At 33.4% G+C, this 14,048-nt stretch overlaps 1 protein-coding gene across 3 annotated transcripts in view; it reads right to left on the bottom strand.

Annotated features, from left to right (window-relative positions):
* The window catches only part of LOC119066659 (ecdysone-induced protein 75B, isoforms C/D), a 102,130-nt gene that overhangs the window by 49,957 nt on the left and 38,125 nt on the right, over nucleotides 1–14,048 (bottom strand). Inside the window, exon 1 of one of the 3 annotated variants that reach the window (XM_037169234.1) lies at nucleotides 2,141–2,949. The exons of the other annotated variants lie outside the window; for them this stretch is intronic. Within the exon in view, the coding sequence (XP_037025129.1) occupies nucleotides 2,141–2,477 (337 nt within the window). The 5' untranslated portion in view covers nucleotides 2,478–2,949. Of the gene's footprint in view, nucleotides 1–2,140; nucleotides 2,950–14,048 lie in introns of those variants that run through there. 3 annotated transcript variants of the gene reach the window in all.

Raw genomic sequence — 14,048 nt, 5'->3', positions numbered from 1 at the left:
CAAAGAGTTCAACACTCCCGAAAAAAAACTGTCCAAAAAACATTTTCTGCAAAATCAAACTTTTGACCCCGGCGACATTTCGCTTGTAAAATTGTGATGTAACTTTCACAACAGAATGCAAGATTCTTATTATTGTAATCTTTCCAGAGAAAGTAGTTGAGCAACAAATCATAAATTTTTCTTTCTCAATAGAATTTCAATGCAAACCGAAAGAGTTGAATCAACCATAACGTATAAATCCAAAACAAAACCGACGATAAAATACATTCAAATACGTTCGTTGCTTGGAAAAAAGGCCCATATACAATCCGAACCGCACACCATTCACCATTTCCCTATACATACAGTACCAGCAGCAGCATAACGACAAAATGTATGAAAGCATACATCCAACATCGGTGTGTTTCGATGTAAGAAAACAAAAAATGATTTAACTCTGCGGTTCAACGACGCGTCGCGAGAGAAAGAAGAAAGAAATCGAAATTTTCATTTTAACCCACTTTCTTCTTTCTTTTTATTACCATTTCACCTTCACCACAATCTCACTTTAAGCGATTTGGTTAAGTGAATCATGAGCAGAGAGGTAATTTATACGTCATATACGATCGTCGATATATTGAATGTTTACAATGGAAATGACGGTTTCTTTCTTTCTTTCTCTCGTACACCGATTGAGCTACGGTTTTGATGTTATGAAAACGAGCTGAATGCAGTAATGAATGAACAATTAATGAATAATCTTGATGGGTATTGTGATTATGAGATTGGTGATTTGAAGATGACGTTGAGTAAGAAGACACGTTGAAATTGAAATCGAAATTAAATGCAGTGCGGTCTCATGATTTTAATGGAATCAGCAAAATTGCACAGTGTGATTAGAGATCAGATTGTAAAATGGATTTTCTTTGATAAAGTTAGCAGTATTTCAATCCATGCAACCGATTTTCATGAAATTTAAACCAAGAATTGGAGTCAAAGTTGGTAAAAGAGATTTTATTTTTCTTCATATTTTGTAAACATAAATAAAAGTGATCGTCAGTTTGTTGCACTGCATGGAAACTTTCTCTCAATTTGAAATAAAAAACCTCTGATAGAAAATATTTACTTTCGAGTTTACTGACACTGTCTGTTCGTAGAAAAGGGTAAATTTGGTGTGTATATAGAGAATGCGTAACCATCACGTATATATGTGCCCGGTGAATGCAGTATCAGATTGATGATTAACGTTTAATCTAAGTGGATTTCAAGTGTTAGACAAATAGACCACAAAAAAAACAAGAAGAAGTAAAGATCGATCGATGAAGTACGTGAGTGAAAATTTGTTTGTTTTTCGTCTCTTTGACAATTAACACGCCGCGATCGTTAAACTCGTCGTCTTGTTATGCAAGTTACACACACACACATTTTATTTTTGGGACTAATAAGATCTCTCTCTATATATATGACGATTGCATAAGACAAGAACAGCATCGTTAAGTACTTGAAATTACGTTTTTATTTGGATTGTATGGCATTTTGTTTGATCATAGAAGTTTTTATTTAAGTTCAAGGTTATTGACTTGGATTCTATTGCGTCTTATGATGGTCAGTTTTTCGTTAACGGACAATTTTTGATTTGATGACAGAAAGTTTAATGCAATAGAGAAGGCAGTTGGAGAAGTTAAAGAACAATTGGTCGTGTTAAGGTTTTTGGTCATCTTTTTCTTTCGAATTACTTGATAATCGCAGCAGAACTTTTATTTAATGAAATTACTTCATTGTAAGACCGAAAAATTGAATCTTGATTATTATAGCGCATTTGATGCTAAATGTTAAGCTTATTGAATGGTTTTGATTAATAAATTTCTTTAAATCTTTAAGTTCAGTCGAAAAATTGGTGGTGTGGTAGTCTATTCATCTGTTATCGACAAAGACAACAGAAATAAGCGATGTTCTCTGACTAAGAGTTCTTTTATATAGTAAAATTTATCTCAACAAATGAAGTAAAAGATCTTGTATCAAACGATCTTAACAAAAGAAGTAACAGATTCAATGGTTATAAGCTTGCCGCTCGTCAATCAACGGCAAAGAAGAATATAATTCTCAACATTGACGATTCATGTTTCGCTTTTAGTTAAGGACAGTCGACAAAGTCACATACCTATATTCAAATCTGGTTCACCTTTAACCGAACTAGCAACGGTTGTGTCCATTACCGGAAACGATTTCGTATACTCAGGAGTTTGAGGACGCTGTTGCTGACATATTTGTTCGGGTTGCTGTTGTTGCAACAATTTCGGCGTAACATTCGATTCCATTTTGATGCGATTACCGACAGTGTTGGTTTTATTTAGAAATATTACATTACTCGTTGCCATATAGGACGATTGCGCGGACGGTTGTTGTGATTGTGAACATTCTTGAACTTGAACACGAATCACCGAAGATGGTATCTGATTGAATGATCCTCTTGAACTGCTATCCGGGGACATTAACATTTTGGCTAAGTTTCTGGATCTTTAGTTCGATTGAATGTTTTCAGTGTGAAAATGGACTTATTTCTAGAGAGTCATTTCAGATTAAAACTTAAATCAAGAAAATTGCACTTCAGATTGCACTGTGAACAATTCACAATTTTTTTTGTTGTTTTATTCGAAAAACTATTCGTTCTTTCCAAAGGGAAACCAATATTTAAGTTCACTACAATGGACCTGACGGTCGATCTTGTTTCATAAGTATATTGCACAAATAAATTCACTGTAAATCCTATACTGATATTCCATGTGCGCCTAGCACTTCAGTTTGTAACATAGTCATTTGACAAGAATACTAACAAAAATAAACTTTCGTCTCATAACAAGCACTCGAGAATTTCGATTACACAATTCCAATAAAAAAATGTTTAAAAGATTAAAAACGTTCAAAAAAATCGTTGTTTATTCCGTGGCATCACGAATGAAAGGAAAATTTGTACTGGTAAAGCCTACAGCAAACCAAACGTAATATCATTCACCATGCATAACGTGAAGGTCAGGATGGTGGGGGGAAAAACACTTCTACACCAACTAATACGAAAAATTTTATTTAAAAAAAAAACATTCACAAACTAACAAGATCGTCTCGTTGTGGAACGAAAATATGTTATGCATGGCATGGTTATTTTATGTTGTGTATAGTATGAATGTGTTACTAGTTTTTTCTTCATAAAAGAAATATATATATCCACACTATCGCACTCCACACGTATATTATATCCAACAATGATAGCTGGTTCCGATGTGGTAGTGGCAATGAAGTTCATGGGTAAAATGCTTTGACTATATAAAAATTGGTTTTGAATGATTGTCAGTGTTGTGTGTATACTATACAGTGATGTATTATGTACAGATAAATATGAAGAAGAAAAAAAAACGCGAAACGATCGTTCCAGGTAAAAGAAATTTTGTTTTGATCGCAATTAAAATGGTGTGAGAATTAATTCGCTGATGTATTCGAATGTTGGTTGGATGTGAATGTAGAAAAGAAAATCATTTACCAATTGTACCATTGAAACGATTACGAATTGATGTACGATAATAGCTGGTAAGAGTAAGAGCATTTACCTCTTGCTCGAAAAAAACACTACCATAAGGCAACATTGAAAAAAAAGAAAAGAAAACGAACAATGATCATGCCTGCACTTCGGAAAGAAATTTGCTATTTTTATGTAACAATCGTTGTGTATTACAAGACATTCAACCAAATCGAAAAAGAAAATGAAAAACAGATTTCAATCCGAACGGATTACGTAGAGAGAATTACTTTTGTTTTGACGATTCAGTGAAATTTAATTAGAAATTTCAAACATGGAAATTTATTCAGTTCAATAAAACCAACTCCTAATAACTGCCTGTTACGAACAACGAAAAACAGAAATACAATTTTGTCATTGTTGCGGTAGAAGAGTATATAATATATAGCAAACAAGAGCACCAGGTACTACACTCTTCATGAGTTTCGAAACGAAATAGCACAAAGAGTTCTTTGCACCGAACCTTGACTCGAGCCAAAGTTTTTCTCGGTTACATGGTTTCACATTACCATTACCAAGGTCATAGCCCTGAAGAAAAATATAACGAAACGAAACTCATCTTTTTTCGGTTGAGAAAAATTCTTATGCTTCGGGTTGTGGTAAAGCGAAAAAAGCAATAAACATGGCAGTATGTCGCTTGATCGTTTCACTGGCAATGTACTTAGTTACATAGTTTACGTATTGTTACATTGTGTTTTGAGTCGGAGAATAATGAGAACAATGCAGGCAAGACTTGTAGTCAAAGGATCGGTTATGTGATGTAAGAGTTACTTTCGTTTTAATTCGGTTCATGAATTGTTTGGATTAGAATACTTTTGAGTTATTAATATATTACTTCCCCTTCGGGTCGGGCTGTAACACCCCACTTATCAAATACACAACTTGGAACCTCGTAAGTACAATGCTTTACGTGATTAGGCAATGTAAATGAAAATGAAGTATGCCGTAACACGTAAAATTCATTACATCTCTAGGGGATGTAAAATGATAGAAACTGCTCATTATATTATAACAAGCCGAGACAAATAAGAAGTTACAATTTCCTTTATTCAATCCATTACAAAAGTAAAGATATTAACGTATGGTTTGTGTATTAACGTGGATAGTTCGTCTGTATTTTAAACTATTGGACAGTTAACAGTTCGATTAATAACTTAAAAATAATTTGTTGACATTGACGTCAGCTCCAACATCAAAAGCACCATCTCTATCCATTTCTATCCAGTTCTATTATATTTTTCCGAGGTGAATACGCTATTTTATCTACCGACGGCGAAATAATAGCACTTTTTCACTGCTATTATTTCACCTAGGTAGATAAAATCCATTACATAACTCGGGATAAAAAATAAAAAGTCTCGTTTTCGTGTGTTTTTTGACCTCGGCTTCGCCTCGGATCAACAAAATTCACATGAAAACTCTACTTTTCACCTTTTTCTCAGTCATTACCTGGTCATGTAAAATACTATTGCTTTCGATTCACAAATAGAATTGCTATATCAAGCAACATGTAAACTTCCTTCAGAATTTTTAGTGATATCCTCAACAGTAATTCGTCTTCTTCACTCTTTCTAAGAAGTTGAAAAAAAGTCGTCAAGGAGAATACAAAATGTTTCCTACCAGCAAAGATTTACCGCAAATGCCTGAACAATAATTCAAATCACCAAAGCCAATTTACGTAACTTAATTCAAATTCATCACCAGCATCATCATCGTTATCGCACGAACAAAAAAAGCGATCGCACTCATATACACAACACTCATACCTCAAAAAAAAAGTTAAACAATTCGAAGTCGGTCAACTTCCGCGAAGAAGTCAAGGTTAAAGTAATTTTTTTTGCGCGTAGGCCATCTCATATAAGCATTTCAGCTACCTATATATAATACAATACATGGCGAACAGCGAAAATACCAATAGCACAATAAAATTGCTCATTATATCATCTAAAATGATAACAAAAAATAAATTTGAATTTATTTCGCATTCAACACATCATCATCATCCATTATGTGATGCTTTTTTTACCGATTTACTTATATACATCGAGTCCTATACAAGACCATCATCGGTTGATGTTGATTTATTTGAATACATAGACAGATTATTAGGTAATGCGAGAATTTACACACAACAAAAAAAATCACAATTGAGTGACATGCAAAATTTTAGAGCATGAAGAACGAAACTCGTTTCGCCAAAAAATCATCTAAAGTTCTAGATATTCGGCTGCCGAAACGTACCAGTTGAATGTTGTATAAATTTGAATAAATTGCGATCGGTTTCACTGGCTGTCGATTTCGTTTTGATTAAAAGAAAGGAAACTGATTCCACATTTAATTACAGCTGAGATGACGGAATCAATTTCCAGCTCTTTTTCAGCTCGATCAATGTATAGCGATGAATATAAGCCTAAGGAAAGTGATTAGAGGCTAATAATATCCTAACTGAAAGGGTAACATATCTCAAAGACCCCACTATTCCTTGGCTTTTCAATTGGAATTATTTTTAAAAGATTCAAAATGCTCGGTGGCATACGAGTGACTGTTGAAAGCATCAAGTTGAAATTGTGTCCCTAAGACGGTTTGTTTCCATTGTACACTCTTGGTATACATGTTGCCCATCAGAAGAAAGACCAACGACTTAACATTTGCATTCAAGACACGTTCCATGAATTTCATTTGAATTTAGAACTAGAATTTTATTCTAGAAATAAAATAAGAAAGAAAAAAAAAATTTCAAACTTTTTTCCGATATATAAATACACCGCGATGCACGGTGGAAAAAGAGGTAAAATGAAACGAACAAAATTTTTGTTTGTGTGGGAAAACTGCATTTTGTATCTTCGGTGCGCGTTTCTTCCGAGCGCTCTTTGTGTATGGGGAAAAAAAAGAATGGCAATGAACAGCCGTTGAGTGCATTGATCCACAAAGTGTGTAATGTTGACGTTGTTCTCGGTTGCATAGAGAGGGCATTGAGGTTCATGTGAGAATGTGTTTTCGTAATGACTTCACAAAAAAAAAAACATTTAAAACAAAAATGTGGGGAAACAGAGTAGAAATCGTATAGTGTCAGTGATCTATATGTCAATTCACTTCCTTATATGTGATGTAGATGGACGGTTGAAAATTGTGGGTGGAATAAAATATTCCAAATACTTTGGCATTGTGAGGTATCCAGTTTTGGTTCACAAAACGACTCTGGTAAGACATTTGTTACAGATATTATGAGGGATTCTTTTGAAAAACAGCCTACCGAAATCGGGCGTGTTTTCTAGTGGAACTTTTTATAGGTACCTAGAAAGGACTTCGACCCTAGAAGCCAAAACCACTCTCAAAAAAATTCTTCGAAGCTTTTATGGCTGGTGAAAGGTGATCGAAAGTCGAAAATTTGCACTTTTCTTACCAAAATTTCTCCAAGTACACGAGCCGTACAGGGTCGTGTGGGGTGTCATTAGAAAGGTAATCACATGTACTATTGAGCCGAATAGAGACTCATTGGTTTTAAAATTAATCCACACTGAAATATGTGCAGTTGAAGTTTTCAACCGAAAACTTGCACTTTTCTTACCAATATTTCTCCAGTTACACGAGCCGTACATGGTGGTGTGGGGTATCATTTGAAAGGTAATTTTATGTGCTTTTGGGCCAAATAGGGTCTTATGGGGTTTGGATGCATATGCGATGAAATATGAGAAGTTGAAATGTTTAAGTGCCCATATTTCATCGCATATGCATCCAAACCCCATAAGACCCTATTTGTCCCAAAAGCACATAAAATTACCATTCAAATGATACCCCACACCACCATGTACGGCTCGTGTAACTGGAGAAATATTGGTAAGAAAAGTGCAAGTTTTCGGTTGAAAATTCAACTGCACATATTTCAGTGTGGATTAATTTTAAAACCAATGAGTCTCTATTCGGCTCAATAGTACATGTGATTACCTTTCTAATGACACCCCACACGACCCTGTACGGCTCGTGTACCTGGAGAAATTTTGGTGCAAATTTTCGGCTTTCGATCACCTTTCACCAGCCATAAAAGCTTCGAAGAATTTTTTTGAGAGTGGTTTTGGCTTCTAGGGTCGAAGTCCTTTCTAGGTACCTATAAAAAGTTCCACTAGAAAACACGCCCGATTTCGGTAGGCTGTTTTTCAAAAGAATCCCTCTATATAATTACTGCAGTTTAGATTATTCACGAAAAGATCAAGAAAACGTTCGATAATGTTACCTCGAATGTTACTGACATCTGTTATCGTCAGCTACGACAGAAATAAGTGAAAATATTTGGACAATTGTGATCTTATGCAAAATGTATATGAAAACTAATGAAGTACAAGATCTTTCATCAAGAATAAGAGTTCAAATTTTTAACAAATGAAGTAGCAGATTCTGTCACTAGTACTGTTTCGCTCGTCTTCTGTAAAATGATAAACTCGATTGTAAGTTAATGTTCCACGAAATCATCTTGTTTACCCAATGGTTTTTTGTTCCTGTGCGGTAAGAGATTGACATACTTTGTAAGCGGATTTAAGAAAAGAAAAACAACTTCTCGTTAATGCGTTTCAAATAAACAACAATTATTTTGTCGATGACTGTTCAAAAAAATTGCCAGCACCGAAAGTATTTAACCTCATTTCCATCGAAATCCAGTGATTCCAAATGAGTAACAACACACGAAAAAAAGGCCCCACGAAACATTCCATCCACACACCACAGAAAAAAAAACACCTCAAGCAAATCGTTGAATACAAAACCGAATTAGAAAGAAAAAACAACAATCTAAAAATTGCGTTGTTACAAAAATAAATTCTACAAGAAAGTGTTTTCCAAATCGAAACAACAAGCGAAAAGAATAATAAATGAATTCTCATCAAGAATTGGAACCAAAAGTTCAAGCACTAATACAAAATAACAAAAATTTCAACTGTGAAGAACTGAATAGAAACCATCTAACGATCAAAGAATTTTTCGGTTGAATAAATGAAACGAGAAAAAAAAACCCACCGGTCGTATGGTGTGTACAATTTCTACATAAGTGTAAAGTATATAGAGCTAAAGACGTTTAAACATCTCATCCTACCGGAGAGAAGTACAAAAAAATCTGCCAAATTTCGTTAAAAGAAAAAAAAATCGTTAGAAACAAACATTTGAATAGCCTTCACACCATTGCGGGGTTAAAATTCGTTCGACATTGACCTATGCTGATGAAGATCATTATATCAAGTTAAAAACCAACTCATACACCCAAAAACCTAGAAAAATAATTCTCTATTCTATGCATAATTCTATGATATCACGACCAAGTTGATTCAGTTCACAGTCATCCATAATAACCAGAGAACACATAATACATACGTACACTGAGGAACGATAAAAAAACAATCAAGTAGAAAACGTTTGCGCGTACATTCTTGTGCGAAAATGTTTCCACACAAAAAAAAACACTCACAATATATTATTCGATCATTTACCTAACTCGTTTCGGCCCTCATCCAACCAACCTCTAACGCATGGAACAAACATTTAGAAAATTATTTTTGTTTGATTAAAATTCTATAAATCTACCATACGATACATCGTATAAGTGTACCATTTTTATATACCCGATCGCATTTTGCTATTGAGTTAAATTTAGCGCGGTTGTGGTTAAATGACTTCTATCAAGTCGAATTTGGACTCGTAGAAGGTTAGGTGGTATGACAAAATGTATGTATATTGGACGGGAAAAAAAAGTAACAAAATTGTTTTTTTTCAAAGGTAAAGGAACTTTGATGAGCATACACACTGTGATGGAAGTTCATTTTTGGTTATGCGGAAACTTGTTTGGAATATTGAATTTATGGCACGATTATGTCAATAGAGGATTCTCATTTTTTTTTTGTTTCTTGCGAATTCGATAATTTAGCAACAATGACAGCAATAAAATTGAAAAGAATATTTGAATATTTTTAGGATATAAATTAGGAATGAAGCGAACAGGATTTTCGAATGGTCTTAAAAATAGACTGATGATACAATCGGATTCTGAACAGAAAATTGTGTTATTTGAGAACTCGCACCTGATTATACTCAAATTTGGTGGTAATGTAAACACGAAAGTTTGTTAAGACGAACTTTTTTAAGTGAATCTTTCACCCGAGGATTTTCAGATTTCTTCGGGTACAACCCTTTTTCCTCGAGGACCACTTGTTCCCTCGTGCAACTTCTGATGTGATTTCTCCCTCACTCTTACGTTGACTAGAAACATAAACGCTAACCTACGTAACGATTCCCTTCCCAAATCAAAACATATTCAAACCACTAAAGTTCAATGATCACATTACAATCATAATATTCGAATAAATAAATAAATAATAAAAAAAACATCGCAAATAAACAACATACGAGGACACTATAATGTATTAAACGATGCATACCTTAAACCAACAACAACAACATCAAAATACAATTTTTTTATCACTCTCAATCGTTCGAAAATCAACGAACTTTCATTGACTTCCTCTTTAATACAATCAACCCAAAAACCCATCATCATAATGCACATATAAATAAGTCAACAGAAAACATTAAATTTGTATATTGATTGTAACGACAACACTACGTGTATCCACTATAATATAAGCTGTTGTTGATTTTTTTGAAAAGACTTTTTTTTTAGTATGATACAAATTGAATTTGACCTCCAAAACAGCGACAATAAGAGTGTTACATACACTAAAATTCTATAAAAGTTGATTAGATGACAATAGTAAAGGGTATAATGGCATGATTATGGTGAGACATTCAAATTATAAATTCCACGATCCACATTATGGTTTTTAATACCCTTTTCCACACATTAAATGGGATGCATGGAATAATTTGCGAATGTTCTTCTTTTTTGTTCACAATGTTTCTTTACAAAAGCCGACCTTTAAAGTGTACGATTCGTTCCAAGTATTCGATTCAAAGCCAAATTTTAATAAGGTAAATAAACTCGGATAGTAATTGATAATGAAACATAGTGTGACTTTGCTGTTAACTGGCAATCAAGGAAAATGAAGTCACATCCATCGATTTGTTTCCTTGTGATTTATGCGAATTAAAAGCAAATGATCTCACAACGTACCCGTTGGATTGGAATAATCAAAATGCCTGCATATGCCCTATTTATGTTGTCATTAATGAATTCACTTTTATGATGATGTCGCGTAATGGAATTCGAACGAATTGGTAATCGGATTCCGTGTAATATGATACGCGAATCGAACGACGTATACCCCGTTCCATTACTATTCCATTTTCAATGTCAATTGTGTAAATGGAAATTTATTGCGGTTGAATAAACTACACACATTTTTAGCGATAAGTTTAAAGTGAAAACATTTTCCGTGACAAAATTGATCAAATTGCAAATTTTGGTTTGTTTACAATTTATCGGTTTTGTTTTGGAAGCGCTGATCAACCAAATATATTTATGGGAAAGTACTTCACGTCAGATTATTGTCTTTAAATTTCACTTAACTTAAAGAAAAAACAATTTTTTTTTTCTTCAACAACGAAATCTTTTTTACCAAAAATTTGTGTAAGAAATGTTAATGACCACTGAACAAATTGAATAACAGAATTCCAATCAAGATTAAACTGCGTATCGAACTCTACGAAGTTACCAAAAAAAACTACACAAAAATCGAATTATGTGAATATTCAGTTCACTATTATGTGAAGTCTTTTTATTTATATAATTTCGTTATGTGTTCAACTGCGATCGGTTAAAAACCTTGATTTATAGGTCATCTACCTTTCGGTCACAGATTCATATGGTAAAACAATTTCTGTCGGATTTGAAATCAACAAAGATACGAAAATTAGCGCAAAACTAACGAGAGGATGGCATATGGAGAATATACATTTTTATAGACAAGCTTCAAACACTTGTACCATCAGATCATTCTACAATTTTTATTTGAATAATAATTTGAATAAATTGCAAGAGAAAAAAAAGAAGAAGCGCCAGAGGTTTGTAATTTAACGCCTATCACCTGACTGGATCCATGTTCATCCTGTTATTATACATTGAATATCGAATGAATATTAAACACTTCCTTTCAACGATATAACATCTAATTCATGGTTTTAATAGTAAGAATCGAAACGAACTAAAAGGAGAAAAAAAAGAAGAATAAAAACCAAAACCGATAAAATCTTATACACGTGCCCATCTTATTAAATACGATCTCTGCGTATAACCTTCATCGGGGAAAAACACGTGTGTTTTAATGTAACATTCGGATATATGTTTTATAGACGGAACGAGAAGTATACAGAAAAAAAATCTCTTTTGTGTGATCACCGATCAGATGTAGTAAAAAAAAATATTTTTTTTTTTCATCGAACTACGAATTTACGCATTACACGTCACAATTTTTACTGACAGATGATTGAACTTTCTCTTTTTAAATAAAAAGTGATTTTTTCTTTCGTTTTTTTTTTCAATGTCATTGAAATTGGAGGCTTTTTTCATAGTTAAATACAACTGATCTGATATAGTATAAATGGAAAAGCTGTTTGACAATGGAATTAAAAATTTAATGGCTCGATGTCTATTGTTAGGTTTTCAGTTTATTAAAGAGGCGATACCATATAACCGATTTCTATTATAAATTTGAAATTTTAAACTCGAGTTTTACAAGCTGAACTGTTGAACAGACTGATAATTATTTTGTTTTGTGGAAAAACTTTCCAACACCAAGTCGAAATGGATTTTGAATGAATGTGAATGCAGGCACAATGCCAATTGATTCTATCACTCATTTAGACACTAATTCCAATTTATGGAACTTAAGTCGTGATTGTGTTAATACCCTGGTAGCCATGGCATGGCTGAGATCAAAGATACAAACGATAACAACAAATGTGACCCTGTAAGAAACTGCTAATCATCTGTTATCGACAGCAACGTCAAAAAGAAGCTATAATCCCCGATTAATTTCGTCTTATATCGCAAAATGTATGTCATAACAAATGAAGTAATAGATTTTCGATCAAAAGTTAAGGGAAACAAATAAATCGAGTGACTGATTTAGTAATTGCAGCGCTCTTCCTAAAAGGTTTAATTAGTTCGTCCTCAAAAATGGTCCATGCGACAAATTATTAGAAGCTCGGTTGGGTGAGTTATACACACCTGATATTCCAATACAAAGAAGGGATCACTTTCCTCGTAAATTAAGTTGAAAATTACGATTTTATTCATTTCATAAATTAGTGGAAAACTATATTCTCTGTTGAACATATCTACGACATACAGAGGTCTTCCTTTACGGTCCGAATTTATATTATTGGTGTACAGTACACTTGTGTACACCTAAGCGAAATTCAAAACCTTTTTATGCCACTAAGCCACGCTAAAAAGAAATTAATTTCGATTCACATTGCTCACACTTTCATTATCCAAGTTACGCAGCTATGCCTGTCAATTATAATATTTTGTGAAGATATTTATTTTGTGCACTAGCCAAAATACGTTTTTTTTTTAAATAAGAAAAAAAAAACTTAAATTTCATTGAATGGAAGAGGAAAAGAAAATCAGAAAAATATGACACGCAACACACATAACCGAAAATAACAAATGAATCTCCGAAAAAGTCAACGTCAATGCCCGACTAACCTTGAATTTGCTGCTAATGTGTATTCGCCCAAAGTAAAATGTTGGTTCCTTATGTACAAAATATATTTTTTCTTCCAACTCACACATATCATAATAACAAAAAACAATTCACGATCATGACACGCATACAAAAAAAAAGAGAATGAAGACAAAAAAAACGTTGAATAAAAAACGCACAAAATTTTATTTTTTGGTAATGTGTGGTATAACACTCTTTAAGTGTATTGCTGATGAATGCGAAAATTTTATAAAAGAAAAATATGAAGAATCTTCAGTGGTATCGGTGAAGTTTTCGGCTTTTTACGGTCGAAATGTTGGCTGATTGTACATTATGTACACATTAATTGCTGACATAGGCTACTGGATGGAAACATAACATTAAATAGGGCATTAGGAATTTTCTTTTTTTAATACACAATGAACGTTTCAACGAATTGAGTAATGACTGGACAAAAAGAAATTTACTGAGGCAGTGTGACGAGATTCATATCAATTGTAGATATTATGGAGTTGTCAGTGTTAAATAATAGATTTAATGGGGGATAGTTGAATGTCGAAATGGAGCTGATCACCATACGTTCAACACCCATAAAAATTTTATATTTGTTTGAAAGAAATCGAGCTGTGAATGAGCTATTTTATACAGGAAAATGGGTGAAACTGGACAGGAAAGGATGGCGAAAAGGCAATGGACTATCTGGACGGTTGAAAGGATGGTTGAAAAGAAAGTACCAGAATTCATTTCTACGAAAAGAGAGTGAAATTCGACATGTTTCCAATTTGGGAGTGGTTGTAGTCTGGAAATGGTTCCACAAGAACTTTGTTGAACAAATGAAAATCTAGATTTTA

This window comes from Bradysia coprophila, chromosome IV, assembly GCF_014529535.1.
Source record: "Bradysia coprophila strain Holo2 chromosome IV, BU_Bcop_v1, whole genome shotgun sequence".
Lineage (NCBI taxonomy): Eukaryota > Metazoa > Arthropoda > Insecta > Diptera > Sciaridae > Bradysia > Bradysia coprophila.
This window is presented reverse-complemented; position numbering and strand designations above follow the sequence as displayed.